At 51.2% G+C, this 14,939-nt stretch overlaps 1 protein-coding gene across 3 annotated transcripts in view; it reads left to right on the top strand.

Annotated features, from left to right (window-relative positions):
- Positions 1-14,939, top strand: part of LOC134341352 (WD repeat-containing protein 26-like) — a 187,526-nt gene that overhangs the window by 92,047 nt on the left and 80,540 nt on the right. For 2 of the 3 annotated variants that reach the window (XM_063039215.1, XM_063039216.1), the window contains exons 5-7: positions 2,994-3,091; positions 5,878-6,034; positions 12,193-12,352. In XM_063039215.1, the coding sequence (XP_062895285.1) occupies positions 2,994-3,091; positions 5,878-6,034; positions 12,193-12,352 (415 nt within the window). The remainder of the gene's footprint in view (positions 1-2,993; positions 3,092-5,877; positions 6,035-12,192; positions 12,353-14,939) is intronic. The other variant, XM_063039218.1, reaches the window with a different exon arrangement.

Raw genomic sequence — 14,939 nt, 5'->3', positions numbered from 1 at the left:
AAGGATCCCCGCCCTCTGACTTGCTCCTATAGTTACAGAGAGAGTGCAGTGCAGGTAGACAAGAGAGTGAAAGATAATAACCAGTTAGATTGTGAGGCCAGGAGTCCATCTTCTTGTCCAAGAGTTTGATCGCAGCAGAGTAGAAACTGTCCTTCAGCCAGGTGGCACGTGCATCCAGGATTTTTTATCTTCTGTCTGAAGGGAGAAGAGAGAATGTCTGGGATGAGTGGAGTCTTTGATTATACTGGCTGCTTTACCGAGGCAGCAAAGAGAGTCCGCAGAAGGGAGGCTGATTTTCCATGATGTGCTGAGCTGTGGCCACAACGCTCTGCAGTTCCTTGCACTCGTGCAGAGCAGATGCCTTACCAAGCCGTGGATCATCCTTGTAGAATGTCTCCCTTGGTGCGCCAATTAAAAATTGATAAAAGTTAACAGGAACATACCAAATGTCTTTAGTCTCCTGTGGAAGTAGAGTTTTCTTAACCATGACGTCAACGTGGTTGGACCAGGACGGCAGTTGGTGATGTTCACACCTAGGAATATGAAACTGTCAACCCTCTTAACTTCATTGAAGTAGACAGGAGAATCCCCACCATCAGTATCCTGGGGGTCAGCACTATGCAAAAATTCAACTGGTCCAGGCACAATGAATTCCACAGACTCGCCACCCTTTGGCCAAAGAAATTCCTCCTCAGATCCATTCCAAATGGATGTCCCTCTATTCTGAGGCTGTGCCCTCTGGTCCCAGACTCCCCCACTATAGAAGACATCCTCTCCGTATCCACTCTATTGATGCCCTCTGGTCCTAGACTCCCCCACTATAATAAACATCCTCTCTACATCCACTCTATCTGTGTCCTCTGGTCCTAGACTCCCCCACTATAGGAAACATCCTCTCCACATCCACTCTATCTGTGTCCTCTGGTCCTAGACTCCCCCACTATAGGAAACATCCTCTCCACACCCACTCTATCTGTGTCCTCTGGTCCCAGACTCCCCCACTATAGGAAACATCCTCTCCACATCCACTCTATCTGTGTCCTCTGGTCCTAGACTCCCTCACTGTAGGAAACATCCACTCTATCTGTGTCCTCTGGTCCTAGACTCCCCCACTATAGGAAACATCCTCTCCACATCCACTCTATCTGTGTCCTCTGGTCCCAGACTCCCCCACGAGAGGAAACATCCTCTCCACATCCACTCTATCTGTGTCCTCTGGTCCTAGACTCCCCCACTATAGGAAACATCCTCTCCACATCCACTCTATCTGTGTCCTCTGGTCCCAGACTCCCCCACTATAGGAAACATCCTCTCCACATCCACTCTATCTGTGTCCTCTGATCCTAGACTCCCCCACTACAGTAAACATCCTCTCCACATCCACTCTATCTGTGTCCTCTGGTCCTAGACTCCCTCACTGTAGGAAACATCCTCTCCACATCCACTCTATCTGTGTCCTCTGGTCCTAGACTCCCTCACTGTAGGAAACATCCTCTCCACATCCACTCTATCTGTGTCCTCTGGTCCTAGACACCCCCACTATAGGAAACATCCTCTCCACATCCACTCTATCTGTATCCTCTGGTCCTAGACTCCCTCACTATAGGAAACATCCTCTCCACATCCACTCTATCTGTGTCCTCTGGTCCTAGACTCCCCCACTATAGGAAACATCCTCTCCACATCCACTCTATCTGTGCCCTCTGGTCCTAGACTCCCCCACTATAGGAAACATCCTCTCCACATCCACTCCGTCTGTGTCCTCTGGTCCTAGACTCCCCCACTATAGGAAACATCCTCTCCATATCCACTCCGTCTGTGCCCTTTGGTCCTAGACTCCCCCACTATAGGAAACATCCTCTCCACATCCACTCCGTCTGTGCCCTCTGGTCCTAGACTCCCCCACTATAGGAAACATCCTCTCCACATCCACTCTGTCTGTATCCTCTGGTCCTAGACTCCCCCACTATAGGAAACGTCCTCTCCACATCCACTCTATCTGTGTCCTCTGGTCCTAGACTCCCTCACTATAGGAAACATCCCCTCCACATCCACTCTGTCGAGGCTTTTCAATATTCAATAGGTTTCAATGAGATCCCCCCATCTTATTTTTCTAAATTCCGGCGAGTAAAGGCCCAGAGCTGTCAATCACTCCTCATACGACAAGCCTTTCATTCCGAGAATCTTGCACGTGAACCTCTTGTGAACCCTCTGCAATGTCATAGATAAGGGGCCCAAAACTGTTCATGAATCCCCCAAGTGAGGCCTCACTGGCACCTTATAAAGCCTCAGCATTACATCTTTGTTTTTATAGTCTAGTCCTCTCAATATGAATGCTGGCATTGCATTTGCCTTCCTCAACACTCACTCAACCTGCACCTTAACCTTCAGGGAATCCTGCAAGAGGACTCCCAATTCCTTTAGCACCTTTGATTGTTGAGTTTTCTCCCCGTTTAGAAAACAGTCTTCCCTTGCATTCCTCTATCAAAGTGCATGACCATACACTTCCCAACACTGTATTCCACCTACCAGCTCTTTGTCCATTCTCCTAATCTAAGTCGTTCCCTAGCCTCCCTGCTTCCTTACCACTACCTGTTCCTCCTCCTATCTTCGTATCATCCTGAAGTTTGGCGACAGCTATCAATTCCATCATCCAAATCATTGACATATAACGTAAAAGAATTGGTCTCAACACCGAGCCCTGCGCGGCACCACCCAGTCACCAGCAGCAAATCGGAAAAGGCTCCCTTTATTCCCACTCTTTGCCTCCTGCCAGTCAGCCATTGCTCTATCCAGTAATACCATGGGATCTTATCTTGACAAGCAGCCTCATATGCAGCACCTTGTCAAAGGCCTTCTGAAAATCCACGTAAACAACATCCACAGATTCTCCTTTGTATATCCTGCTTTTTATTTCCTCGAGGAATTCTAACAGGTTTAAAAGAGTCTCCTAAATGTCCCTAATGTATCTGTCTCTGCCGCCACCACGACAGGTACCTGATGTGCAGTGACGCGAATGACCTCCGAGCCAAGGCGGAGTGGGAGGGCAAGGGCAGTGCTTCACGAACCAAACTCCTGGACAAGCTTCACAGTAAGTCTTCAAGGAAGTAGTGGGGGGCGGTGGTGATCTTATTCAAGCATTCAAAGAGGGCTTGACAGGGCTGATGTTGGGACATTTTCACCAGCAGGAGAGCCTCGAACAAGGTGGACATAATTGCACGATTAGAGACCGGTCATTTAAAACTGAGCTCCGTAGAAACTTCTTCTCTCACTCGTTCCTCAACCGTACTTTATCATGTACAAGGAGAACAGCACAGCCCCTGTTATCACACTGTTATGAATTCTGGACAGAGAAATGCCATTTTTTAGACAGAATGGTATAAAGGGCCATTTTTATACTGGTTGGGTACCAATATTGACCAATTGGTAACCTTGTGTATAATCACATTCCTTATTTGCATAATCAATCACCAATCACACGACAATGCCTGGTATTAATAGCCAATGGAATCTCTGTAAAGGCCAATAATACTTCAGAATTAGTAAAGTAACTGACCAATAGTAAGTGTCACCCTAGAATCTTTCGTTTGCATTGTCATCTTGTCTCCGTGTGCCAAGTGGCTCTGGCCCCCAGCCATGCAAAGGCAAACTGTGTTACCTGGCCTGACTGCACAGCATCTGGAAGCTATCCTTAACCGTTGCCCTGCTGCACCAGTAGACGGGTTTAAAGCCGGGGCGGATAAGTATTTGAAAGATTGAGGAATGGAGAAATGGCAGAGTAGGGCGGTATAGGATCATAATAAATTGTTTTCTTTTCACTATCTTGATGGACATGTGTGTGTGGAATGATCTGTCTGGATGGTACACAAGCAAAGGCTTTTACTATGTCTCAGTGCACATAATAACAGTTTAAACCTTTTGAACACTACAACCCAGTACAGGCCCTTTGGCCACGGTGTTGCTGCGACCTCTTAACTAACTCTAGTATCAATCTGACCCTTCCCTCCTGTGTAACCATCCATTTTTTCTCTCATCCATGTGCCTATCTAGTGTATCTGCCTCTACCACCACCCCTCGCAAGACGTTCCACACACCCACCAGTCTGTCAGTCAGGGTTGACCGTGGATATTGTGTACCGGCTGTCCAGATACGCAAGCCAGGGCAGTACGATGTGGAGAGCAAGCTGATGCCCATGGAGCAAGCTCCCCCTCTCCACACGGCTGGTGAACCAAAGGAACGGCAGAGACCGATGCAGTTTGGCACCAGCAGCGTTGCAGGAGTTGCCAGTCAGTGTTGAACTCAATGCAGGACTGCCTTGGGGACTCCAGCTTCGGATTTTTCCCTCGGGGTTTACTCCTGAAGCCTTCCCTATGAGCGAATTCAGCTGCAATGCAGTGGAGGTTTGAAATCAGAGTTTTCCTTCTCCTAGCTGAGCTGCCAACCATGGCTGACGAGACCCGCCTGTCCGAAGTGACTGGTTTTAAGGCGCCATTAATCGGCCTTTGCCCCTTCTGTCAGTAGAAACTGTTCTGCCAGGATTAGTAGCTAAGACACACGTGAAGGCCAGGAGCTGGACTTGGTTGTCAGAGGCTATTTGAGACGCACGCCATTGGGAGCATTTAATGGCTAGTGGGAGCTTGTCCCTATTATCACACCCACCACTGTCTGTGTAACGAACTTACCTCTGACATTCCCCCTATACTCTCCTCCAACAACATTAAAGTGACGCCCCCTGGTATTAGTCATTGCTAGGTGTGTCCAGGTCTATATAGAGATGGAGGAAGCCCCAACCACAGCAATGACAGGTGGCCTAGGAATCCACTGTGGTATGGGACTGCTCTGATATAAAGGGGGGAGGAGGGAGATCTCATGCCTCTCACCCCCATTATAGATCCCTCCCCTCCTTTCAGATGGCAGAATGACTTTCCTTGGTACATTACAATTCACTGTACCCTTGTTCCAGTCTCCCTTCCCACCCACACCTCCCTCTCCATGTCATTCCTTCGCATTGTCCATTTTCCTCCCTTTCCTCCCTTTCCCCTCTCTCCCCAATCATACTCTCTTTCTTTCTCCTCTCAAAGTCACTCTCTCTGACAGTCTCTCTGTCTGTCTGTCTCTCTGCCCGCCCCGTCCCTCTGTCTGTGTGTCTGTCTCTCTCTCTCTCTCTCTCTCTCTCTCACACTCACTCACTCTCACTCAATCTCTCTCAATCTCTCTCTCTCTCTCTCACTCTCACTCACTCACACTCTCACTCAATCTCTCTCAATCTCTCTCTCTCAATCTCTCTCTCTCACTCACACTCTCACTCAATCTCTCTCAATCTCTCTCTCTCACTCACACTCTCACTCAATCTCTCTCAATCTCTCTCTCTCTCTCACTCTCACTCACTCACTCTCACTCAATCTCTCTCTCTCTCTCTCTCACTCACTCACTCACACTCAATCTCTCTCAATCTCTCTCTCACTCACTCACTCTCACTCAATCTCTCTCAATCTCTCTCTCTCTCACTCTCACTCACTCACTCACACTCTCACTCAATCTCTCTCAATCTCTCTCTCTCTCTCTCTCACTCTCACACTTGGGTCCTCTCACTCTCAAAATCTCTCTAGCCGTACATCCTTTCCTGCTCTCAGTAGTCATACTATTCTTTCTCCCTCTCACCAGCCACACCTCATATATCCTTCCTGTCCCGTTCTACGGCACCTACTGCCCGCCCTCTCCTCCCACCACACACTTTCCCCAACCCAGCACCCACCTTGAATCCAGTAATTTAAAAGGAGCCCCAACCGCCCTGAAGCCGCGTGCATTTAGACCGCAGTGCTGGTGTGGAGAGTGGAGATGGAATAGTCTGATCCCTGTTTCTCGTATTGCACTCAGCATACCTCCCGCCCTCTGTGATGCTGCCCCCCCGCCGCCTACAGACGCTACTCAGGCAGGCCGTGGAGCTACAGAGGGACCGCTGTCTCTACCACAACACCAAAGCCGACACCAACTTGGACTCCGTCTCGCTGCTGATGGACCACGCCTGCAGCAGGTGAGTGTCAGCGGGTGGCAGGGGAGGCGAAGTGGGAGGGTGGCACCCTGTCCCACCCACTACCAGTAGGGTGGGGCTGCTGCCTAGTCCTCTGTCACCTCAGCTCAGGTCACTGACAAATCAGAATCGGGTTTCATATCACCGGCATTTGTCGTGAAATTTGAAAAAAGGCAAATTTCATCACATATGTGAGTGATGATAATTCTGATTCTGAGATGGGTCTCTATTGTGGACTGAGAGTGGGAAGGGGGCAGGGAGAGGGGAATCATGGTTGGGAAAAGGGGAAGGGAGAGAGGAGGGAGCGGGAAGCACCAGAGAGACATTCTATAATGATCAATAAACCAATTGTTTGCAATCAAATGACCTTGCCTGGTGTATCAGAGCTGGGTGTGTCTTTTATTCTATATATATATATTCGTTCATTTCCCTCCATAAATGCTACCTGATCTGCTGAGTTCCTCCAGCGTGTTATGTGTGTTGCTCTGGATTTCCAGCATCTGCAGGATCTCTGGTGTTCATGTTACTGTACTTCCCCCTGATACTAGTAACAAGATGAGGGTGTGTCCCAGATGCTGGGGGTGCTTAATGGTGGATTCCGCATTCCTGAGGAGCCAGCTATGGACGATGCCCTGGGTGGTGGGGAGAGTTGTGCCCATGATGTAGCTGGCTCAGTCTACAACCCTCTGCAGCCTCTTGCTCTCCTGTGCATTGGACCCTCCATACCAGGCGGTGAGGCAGATTATTCTCCACCAAACGTCTGTAGAAATTTTCGGCAGTCGGTGACACACGAAACCTGCTCAGACTCCTGATAAAGTAGAGATACTGGTGTGACAGCTGGCTAACAAAAACAGAGCTCTGTCAATGTCACTTCATGGAAGGGAGGCTTACTTTTCAAATACACTGGACTCTTCGATGTTGTCACTGGCAGGATGGATAAGGGCGAACCAGTTGATGTGATAAATTTGGAATTCCAGAAGATGAGGTGCTGTTCTAATACATGGTCGCCTGAAAATAGTGTCACCAATAGTGAAGAAGTCCTTCGCCAAGCTGAGCATGGAGTACAGGACTCAGAACGTTGTGTTCTCGTTGGTGAGGCCACTCCTAGAGTTTTAGTTGCCCTGGTGGTGAAAAGACTTCAACTGGAAAGAGCGTAACAATTTATAAAACTTGCCAGCTTGAGTTATAAGGAGCGGTGAGGCAGGGTTGGAATTTATTCCCTGGAGTGTAAAAATCCGAGTTGTAGGATGTTTTCAGATGTCCTCAACATCGGATGGTCCCATGCTGGGGCTGGCTGAGTCTTTGTACCAGCCCTGCTCTGTACCCCGTAGTGATACAAGCAGTCGTCAGCAGAAAGTTGCTGGTCTCTGGCGGCATCGCTCTCATTGCACTGGCAGACAGCAGGAGTAGAGGAGTCAGAGCAAAGGCAGGAAGAAATTTCTTTCTCGCTGATATTGGCAATGACTCCCCCAGTGAGTCCATTGTCGTTTCTTAGCAGCAAACCCAGCCACTGTGGCCTGTAGGCCGCTCACCCTCCCAGGGCAATCAGAACACTCCCACACAAGATCAGCTTCCAGCCGGTAGGTTAATGAGTGTAGGTGGATAGCGGGAGATGGAAGGTATTCTGTGAGAGTGAATGGATTGTAGTCATTAAAACCTATCAAACATTGAAAGGCCTGGATAGAGTGGATGTGGAGAGGATGTTTCCTATGGTGGGGGAGTCTAGGACCAGAGGACACAGATAGAGTGGATGTGGAGAGGATATTTCCTACAGTGGGGGAGTCTAGAACCAGAGGGCACAGATAGAGTGGATGTGGAGAGGATGTTTCCTATCGTGGGGGAGTCTAGGACCAGAGGGCACAGATAGAGTGGATGTGGAGAGGATGTTTCCTGTAGTGGGGGAGTCTAGGACCAGAGGACACAGACAGAGTGGATGTGGAGAGGATGTTTCCTATAGTGGGGGAGTCTAGGACCAGAGGACACAGATAGAGTGGATGTGGAGAGGTTGTTTCCTATAGTGGGGGAGTCTAGGACCAGAGGACACAGATAGAGTGGATGTGGAGAGGTTGTTTCCTATAGTGGGGGAGTCTAGGACCAGAGGACACGGATAGAGTGGATGTGGAGAGGATGTTTCCTTTAGTGGGGGAGTCTTGGACCAGAGGACACAGATAGAGTGGATGTGGAGAGGTTGTTTCCTATACTGGGGGAGTCTTGGACCAGAGGACACAGATAGAGTGGATGTGGAGAGGTTGTTTCCTATAGTGGGGGAGTCTTGGAGCAGAGGACACAGATAGAGTGGATGTGGAGAGGTTGTTTCCTATAGTGGGGGAGTCTTGGACCAGAGGACACAGATAGAGTGGATGTGGAGAGGATGTTTCCTATAGTGGGGGAGTCTAGGACCAGAGGACACAGATAGAGTGGATGTGGAGAGGTTGTTTCCTATAGTGGGGGAGTCTTGGACCAGAGGACACAGATAGAGTGGATGTGGAGAGGATGTTTCCTATAGTGGGGGAGTCTAGGACCAGAGGACACAGATAGAGTGGATGTGGAGAGGATGTTTCCTATAGTGGGGGAGTCTAGGACCAGAGGACACAGATAGAGTGGATGTGGAGAGGATGTTTCCTACAGTGGGGGAGTCTAGGACCAGAGGACACAGGGAGAGTGGATGTGGAGAGGATGTTTCCTATAGTGGGGGAGTCTAGGACCAGAGGACACAGATAGAGTGGATGTGGAGAGGTTGTTTCCTATAGTGGGGGAGTCTTGGAGCAGAGGACACAGATAGAGTGGATGTGGAGAGGTTGTTTCCTATAGTGGGGGAGTCTTGGAGCAGAGAACACAGATAGAGTGGATGTGGAGAGGTTGTTTCCTATAGTGGGGGAGTCTTGGACCAGAGGACACAGATAGAGTGGATGTGGAGAGGTTGTTTCCTATAGTGGGGGAGTCTTGGACCAGAGGACACAGATAGAGTGGATGTGGAGGAGATGTTTCCTATAGTGGGGGAGTCTAGGACCAGAGGACACAGATAGAGTGGATGTGGAGAGGATGTTTCCTATAGTGGGGGAGTCTTGGACCAGAGGATACAGACACAGTGGATGTGGAGAGGATGTTTCCTGTAGTGGGGGAGTCTTGGACTAGTGGGCAAAGCCTCCGTAGGGAAGGACATCCCTTTAGAACAGAGGGATTTATTTAGCCAGAGGATGGTGAATCTGTGGAATTCGTTGCCACGGACGGTGGTGGAGGCCAAGTCATTGGTATATTTAAAGGTCCTTGATTAGTCACGGTGTCAGAGGTTACTGGGAGAAGGCAGTGATGGGGTCGGAGAGATCATAAATCAGCTATGATGGATGCAGAACAAACACGATGGACCGAATGGCCTAGTTCTGCTGCTAGGTCTTATGGTATGTGTGCGTTCAGTATTAGATGACCCAGATAACATTACCTGTTAGTCCTCAATAGAGACCCATATCAGAATCAGGTTTGTCGTCACTCACATCTGCAAGAAACTTGTTTTCTTGTGGCAGCAGTACAGTGCAAATCATAAAATTACTACCGTACTGTGTAAAAGTCTTCGGCGCCTGAGCTATATACAGTATGTGCCTCAGATTTTTGCACAGTTCTGTTTATCTGTTTCTCTCTGGATACAGATTACTGTAATTTCTAGTTTCTGTACATACTACTTTCCGTAATTGAAAGCTTATTCCGGAAAGCACTGTACAGCCGCTGCAGAGCAACAGATTTCACAGCATGCCTGTGCGTTGGTGACAATGAAGCTTTCTCAGTCTGATGGAAACGCGACTGGACCGGGGTAGTGTGGTAACCAGAATGCCTGTGAGTGCACCATAAAACCCGGAGCCCCACTGTGCCAGCGAGTACCAACTGTTTCCCTCAGGAGACAGAACACTACGGAGGCTGGAAATCTGAAATACCAAAGAGAACACAAGAAATACTCAGCAGATTGGGCAGCATCTGTGGAGAGGGACGAAGGTATAAAGTGTGGGGTCTGTGTCTAAGTTACAGCGATGGGGTACCCGACTGGTAGACAAGTGTGTAGCAAGTTGTATAGGCAGAAAATAACTGCTGGAGGAGCCCGTTGGGCTGGGCAGAATCTGCAGAGGCAGAGGGATGGTCGTCCATTCGGGTCAAGTCCCTGCATCAGACCAGTCAGCACCTGAGGAGACAAGGATGATAGACTGTTCGGGTCGAGTACCTTCATCAGGCCAGTCAGCATCTGAGGAGGCAGAGGGATGGTCGAGTTCCTGCATCAGGCCAGTCAGCATCTGAGGAGACAGAGGGATGGTCAACCGTTCGGGTCGAGTCCCTGCATCAGGCCAGTCAGCATCTGAGGAGACAGGGATGATAGACTGTTCGGGTCGAGTACCTTCATCAGGCCAGTCAGCATCTGAGGAGGCAGAGGGATGGTCGAGTTCCTGCATCAGGCCAGTCAGCATCTGAGGAGGCAGAGGGATGGTCGAGTTCCTGCATCAGGCCAGTCAGCATCTGAGGAGACAGAGGGATGGTCAACCGTTCGGGTTGAGTCCCTGCATCAGGCCAGTCAGCATCTGAGGAGACAGGGATGATAGACTGTTCAGGTCGAGTACCTTCATCAGGCCAGTCAGCATCTGAGGAGGCAGAGGGATGGTCGAGTCCCTGCATCAGGCCAGTCAGCATCTGAGGAGACAGGGATGGTTGAGTCCCTGCATCAGGCCATACAGGTTCCATTTTGTTTGCACAGCAGAGAATGGAGTCAGGAAGCCAGTGTCAGGGAAGAGTTTTATCACCATTTCTTTGTGTGAGGGATGAGTCTGGGTGGGAGCTCATTGGTGCCATGCCTGTTGGTTGATGGCTGGGATTTGCGATGGATGTTCACATGCTGGGGCAGTGATCATTCTTGCCACCGTCGTTGGTTATCATCTGCTGTATTTTAATTGTTTTGATAATGGGATAAACTGGATCAGCTGATATGCAGATGTCACAAGACTGGGAGTATAGCCAGCAGTGAGGAAGACTATCAAAGCTTGCAGTGAGATCTGCACCAGTGGGGAAAATGGGCTGAAAATTCGTAGAAGGATCTTAGTGAGGTATTGCACTTTTGGAGGACGAACCAGGGTCGGTCTTACACAGTGTAGGTAGGGCACTGAGGAGTGTGGTAGAACAAAGGCATCTGGGAATACGGACACTAAAGAGCCTACAGATGCTGAAATTCAAAGCAACACACACAAATCGCTGGAGGAACGGAGCAGGTGAGGCCAGGAATCCTGGAGGGGTGTCCCGGTGCCTGTGGACAGTTTACTCTTCTCTGTAGATGCCGTTTGGGAATAAAGATCCGTGATTCATTGAAAGTGGTGGCATAGGTAGGTAGGGTTGTAAAGAAAGCTTTAGGCACATTGGGTAGGACCAGCCAAGGCAGGTCTTGTGCAGTGAATGGCAGGCCACTGAGGAGTGTGGTAGAACAGGAATCTGGCAATACAGGTCCATAATTCATTGAAAGTGGTGTCACAGGCTGTAAAGAAAGCTTTTGGCACATTGGCCTTCATGAGTCAATGTATTGAGTACAGAGGTTTGGATGAAATGTTGAAACTGTATAAGAGGACTGTGCAGTTTCGGTCACCTACCGACAGGAAAGATCTAAATAAGATCTAAAGAGTGCTGAGGAAGTTTGCAAGGGTGTCGTTAGGACTTGAAGACCTGAGTTAATGGGAAGTGGTGAACAGGTTAAGACTTTCACTGGACTGCAGGAGAATGAGAACGGTACAAAATTATGAAGAGTCTAGGCAGGGAAAATGCAAGCCGGCTTTTCCACTGAGAGTGGCTGGGACTACAACCGGAGGTCACAGGTTAAGGGTGAAAGGTGAAATGTTTCAGGGGAGCCTGAGGGGAACTTCTTCACTCTAATGGTGGTGAGAGTGCGCAGCGACCTACCAGCGCAAGCGGTGAATGAATGCGGGTTCGATTTCAACACTGAAGAGAAGTTTGGGGACGTACACAGTTGGAGAGGTATGGTCCGGATGCAGGGAGATGGGACCAGGCCAGTACGGGTGAGATGGGCCGAAGGGCCTGTATCTGTGCTGTAGCTTCACAGAGTGTGCAGCAGAGATCAAATAGATGCTGGTGCGAGGGCAGCGAAGGGAGCAGGTCTGAAACCCTCTGCCGTGTACACCCAGTGCTGTGTTCTGCTCCCACAGGAAGCAGTTTCCTTGCTATACCCGCCAGATCCTGACTGAGCACTGCAACGAGGTGTGGTTCTGCAAGTTCTCCAACGACAGCACAAAGCTGGCAACGGGATCCAAAGACAACGCCGTCATCATCTGGCAGGTGGACCCAGTGAGTCCCGATTCTTCTTGTTCAATCACCGGGAGGGCTTGTCTCACCACCTACTCTCAAAGATGGTATTCCATGGCCTGGGAGTGTGTGATGGGACAGTGTACAGTGTGATGGGACGGTGTGGAGGGAGATTCAGTCTGTGTCTGACCCCGGGAGTGTGTGATGGGACGGTATGGAGGGAGATTCACACTGTGTCTGACCCCGGGAGTGTGTGATGGGACGGTGTGGAGGGAGCTTCACTCTGTGTCTGACCCCGGGAGTGTGTGATGGGACGGTGTAGAGGGAGACTCACTCTGTGTCTGACCCTGGGAGTGCGTGATGGGACAGTGTAAAGGGAGATTCAGTCTGTGTCTGACACCGGGAGTGTGTGATGGGACAGTGTGGAGGGAGATTCACTACGTGTCTGACCCCGGGAGTGTGTGATGGGACGGTGTGAAGGGAGCTTCACTCTGTGTCTGACCCTGGGAGTGTGTGATGGGACGGTGTGGAGGGGGCTTCACTCTGTGTCTGACCCCGGGAGTGTGTGATGGAACGATTTAGAGGGAGCTTCACTCTGTGTCTCACCTCTGCAGTGTGTGATGGGACGGTGTGGAGGGAGCTTCACGCTGTGTCTGACCCTAGGAGTGTGTGATGGGACTGTATAGAGGGAGCTTCACTCTGTGTCTGACCCCAGGAGTCCGTGATGGGACGCTGTAGAGGGAGCTTCACTCTGTGTCTGACCCCGGGAGTGTGTGATGGGACGGTGTGGAGGGAGATTCATTCTGTGTCTGACCCCGGGAGTGTGTGATGGGACGGTGTGGAGGGAGATTCACTCGGTGTCTGACCCTGGGAGTCCGTGATGGGACGGTGTAGAGGGAGCTTCACTCTGTGTCTGACCCCAGGAGTCCGTGATGGGACGGTGTAGAGGGAGCTTCACTCTGTGTCTGACCCCGGGAGTGTGTGATGGGACGGTGTGGAGGGGGCTTCACTCTGTGTCTGACCCCGGGAGTGTGTGATGGGACGGTGTGGAGGGAGCTTCACTCTGTGTCTGACCCCGGGAGTGTGTGATGGGACGGTGTGGAGGGAGATTCACTCTGTGTCTGACCCCGGGAGTGTGTGATGGAACAGTGTGGAGGGAGATTCACTCTGTGTCTGACCCCTGGAGTGTGTGATGGGACAGTGTGGAGGGAGATTCACTCTGTGTCTGCCCCGGGAGTGTGTGATGGGACGGTGTGGAGGGAGATTCACTCTGCGTCTGACCCCGGGAGTGTGTGATGGGACGGTGTGGAGGGAGTTTCACTCTGTGTCTGACCCCGGGAGTGTGTGATGGGACGGTGTGGAGGGAGATTCACTCTGTGTCTGACGCTGGGAGTGTGTGATGGGACGGTGTGGAGGGAGCTTCACTCTGTGTCTGACCCCGGGAGTGTGTGATGGGACGGTGTGGAGGGAGATTCACTCTGTTTCTGACCCCGGGAGTGTGTGATGGGACAGTGTGGTGGGAGATTCACTCTGTGTCTGACCCCGGGAGTGTGTGATGGGACAGTGTGGAGGGAGATTCACTCTGTGTCTGACCCCGGGAGTGTGTGATGGGACAGTGTGGAGGGAGATTCACTCTGTGTCTGACCCCGGGAGTGTGTGATGGGACGGTGCGGAGGGAGATTCACTCTGCGTCTGACCCCGGGAGTGTGTGATGGGACGGTGTGGAGGGAGTTTCACTCTGTGTCTGACCCCGGGAGTGTGTGATGGGACGGTGCGGAGGGAGATTCACTCTGCGTCTGACCCTGGGAGTGTGTGATGGGACGGTGTGGAGGGAGTTTCACTCTGTGTCTGACCCCGGGAGTGTGTGATGGGACGGTGTGGAGGGAGCTTCACTCTGTGTCTGACCCTGGGAGTGTGTGATGGGACAGTGTGGAGGGAGATTCACTCTGTCTGACCCCGGGAGTGTGTGACGGGACGGTGTGGAGGGAGCTTCACTCTGTGCCTGACCCTGGGAGTGTGTGATGGGACGGTGTGGAGGGAGCTTCACTCTGTGTCTGACCCTGGGAGTGTGTGATGGGACGGTGTGGAGGGAGATTCACTCTGTGTCTGACCCCGGGAGTGTGTGATGGGACGGTGTGGAGGGAGCTTCACTCTGTGTCTGACCCCGGGAGTGTGTGATGGGACGGTGTGGAGGGAGCTTCACTCTGTGCCTGACCCCGGGAGTGAGTGATGGGATAGTGTAGAGGAAGCTTCACTCTGTGTCTGACCCCGGGAGTGTGTGATGAGACGGTGTGGAGGGAGCTTCACTCTGTGCCTGACCCTGGGAGGGTGTGATGGGACGGTGTGGAGGGAGCTTCACTCTGTGCCTGACCCTGGGAGGGTGTGATGGGACGGTGTGGAGGGAGCTTCACTCTGTGCCTGACCCTGGGAGGGTGTGATGGGACGGTGTGGGGGGAGCTTCACTCTGTGCCTGACCCTGGGAGGGTGTGATGGGACGGTGTGGAGGGAGCTTCACTCTATGTCTGACCCCGGGAGTGTGTGATGGGGTGGTGTGGAGGGAGCTTCACTCTGTGCCTGACCCCGGGAGTGTGTGATGGGACAGTGTAGAGGGAGATTCACTCTGTGCCTG

Source organism: Mobula hypostoma, assembly GCF_963921235.1.
Source record: "Mobula hypostoma chromosome 30 unlocalized genomic scaffold, sMobHyp1.1 SUPER_30_unloc_2, whole genome shotgun sequence".
Lineage (NCBI taxonomy): Eukaryota > Metazoa > Chordata > Chondrichthyes > Myliobatiformes > Myliobatidae > Mobula > Mobula hypostoma.
The sequence above is the reverse complement of the archived record's forward strand: the minus strand, read 5'-3'. Positions and strand labels throughout refer to the sequence as shown.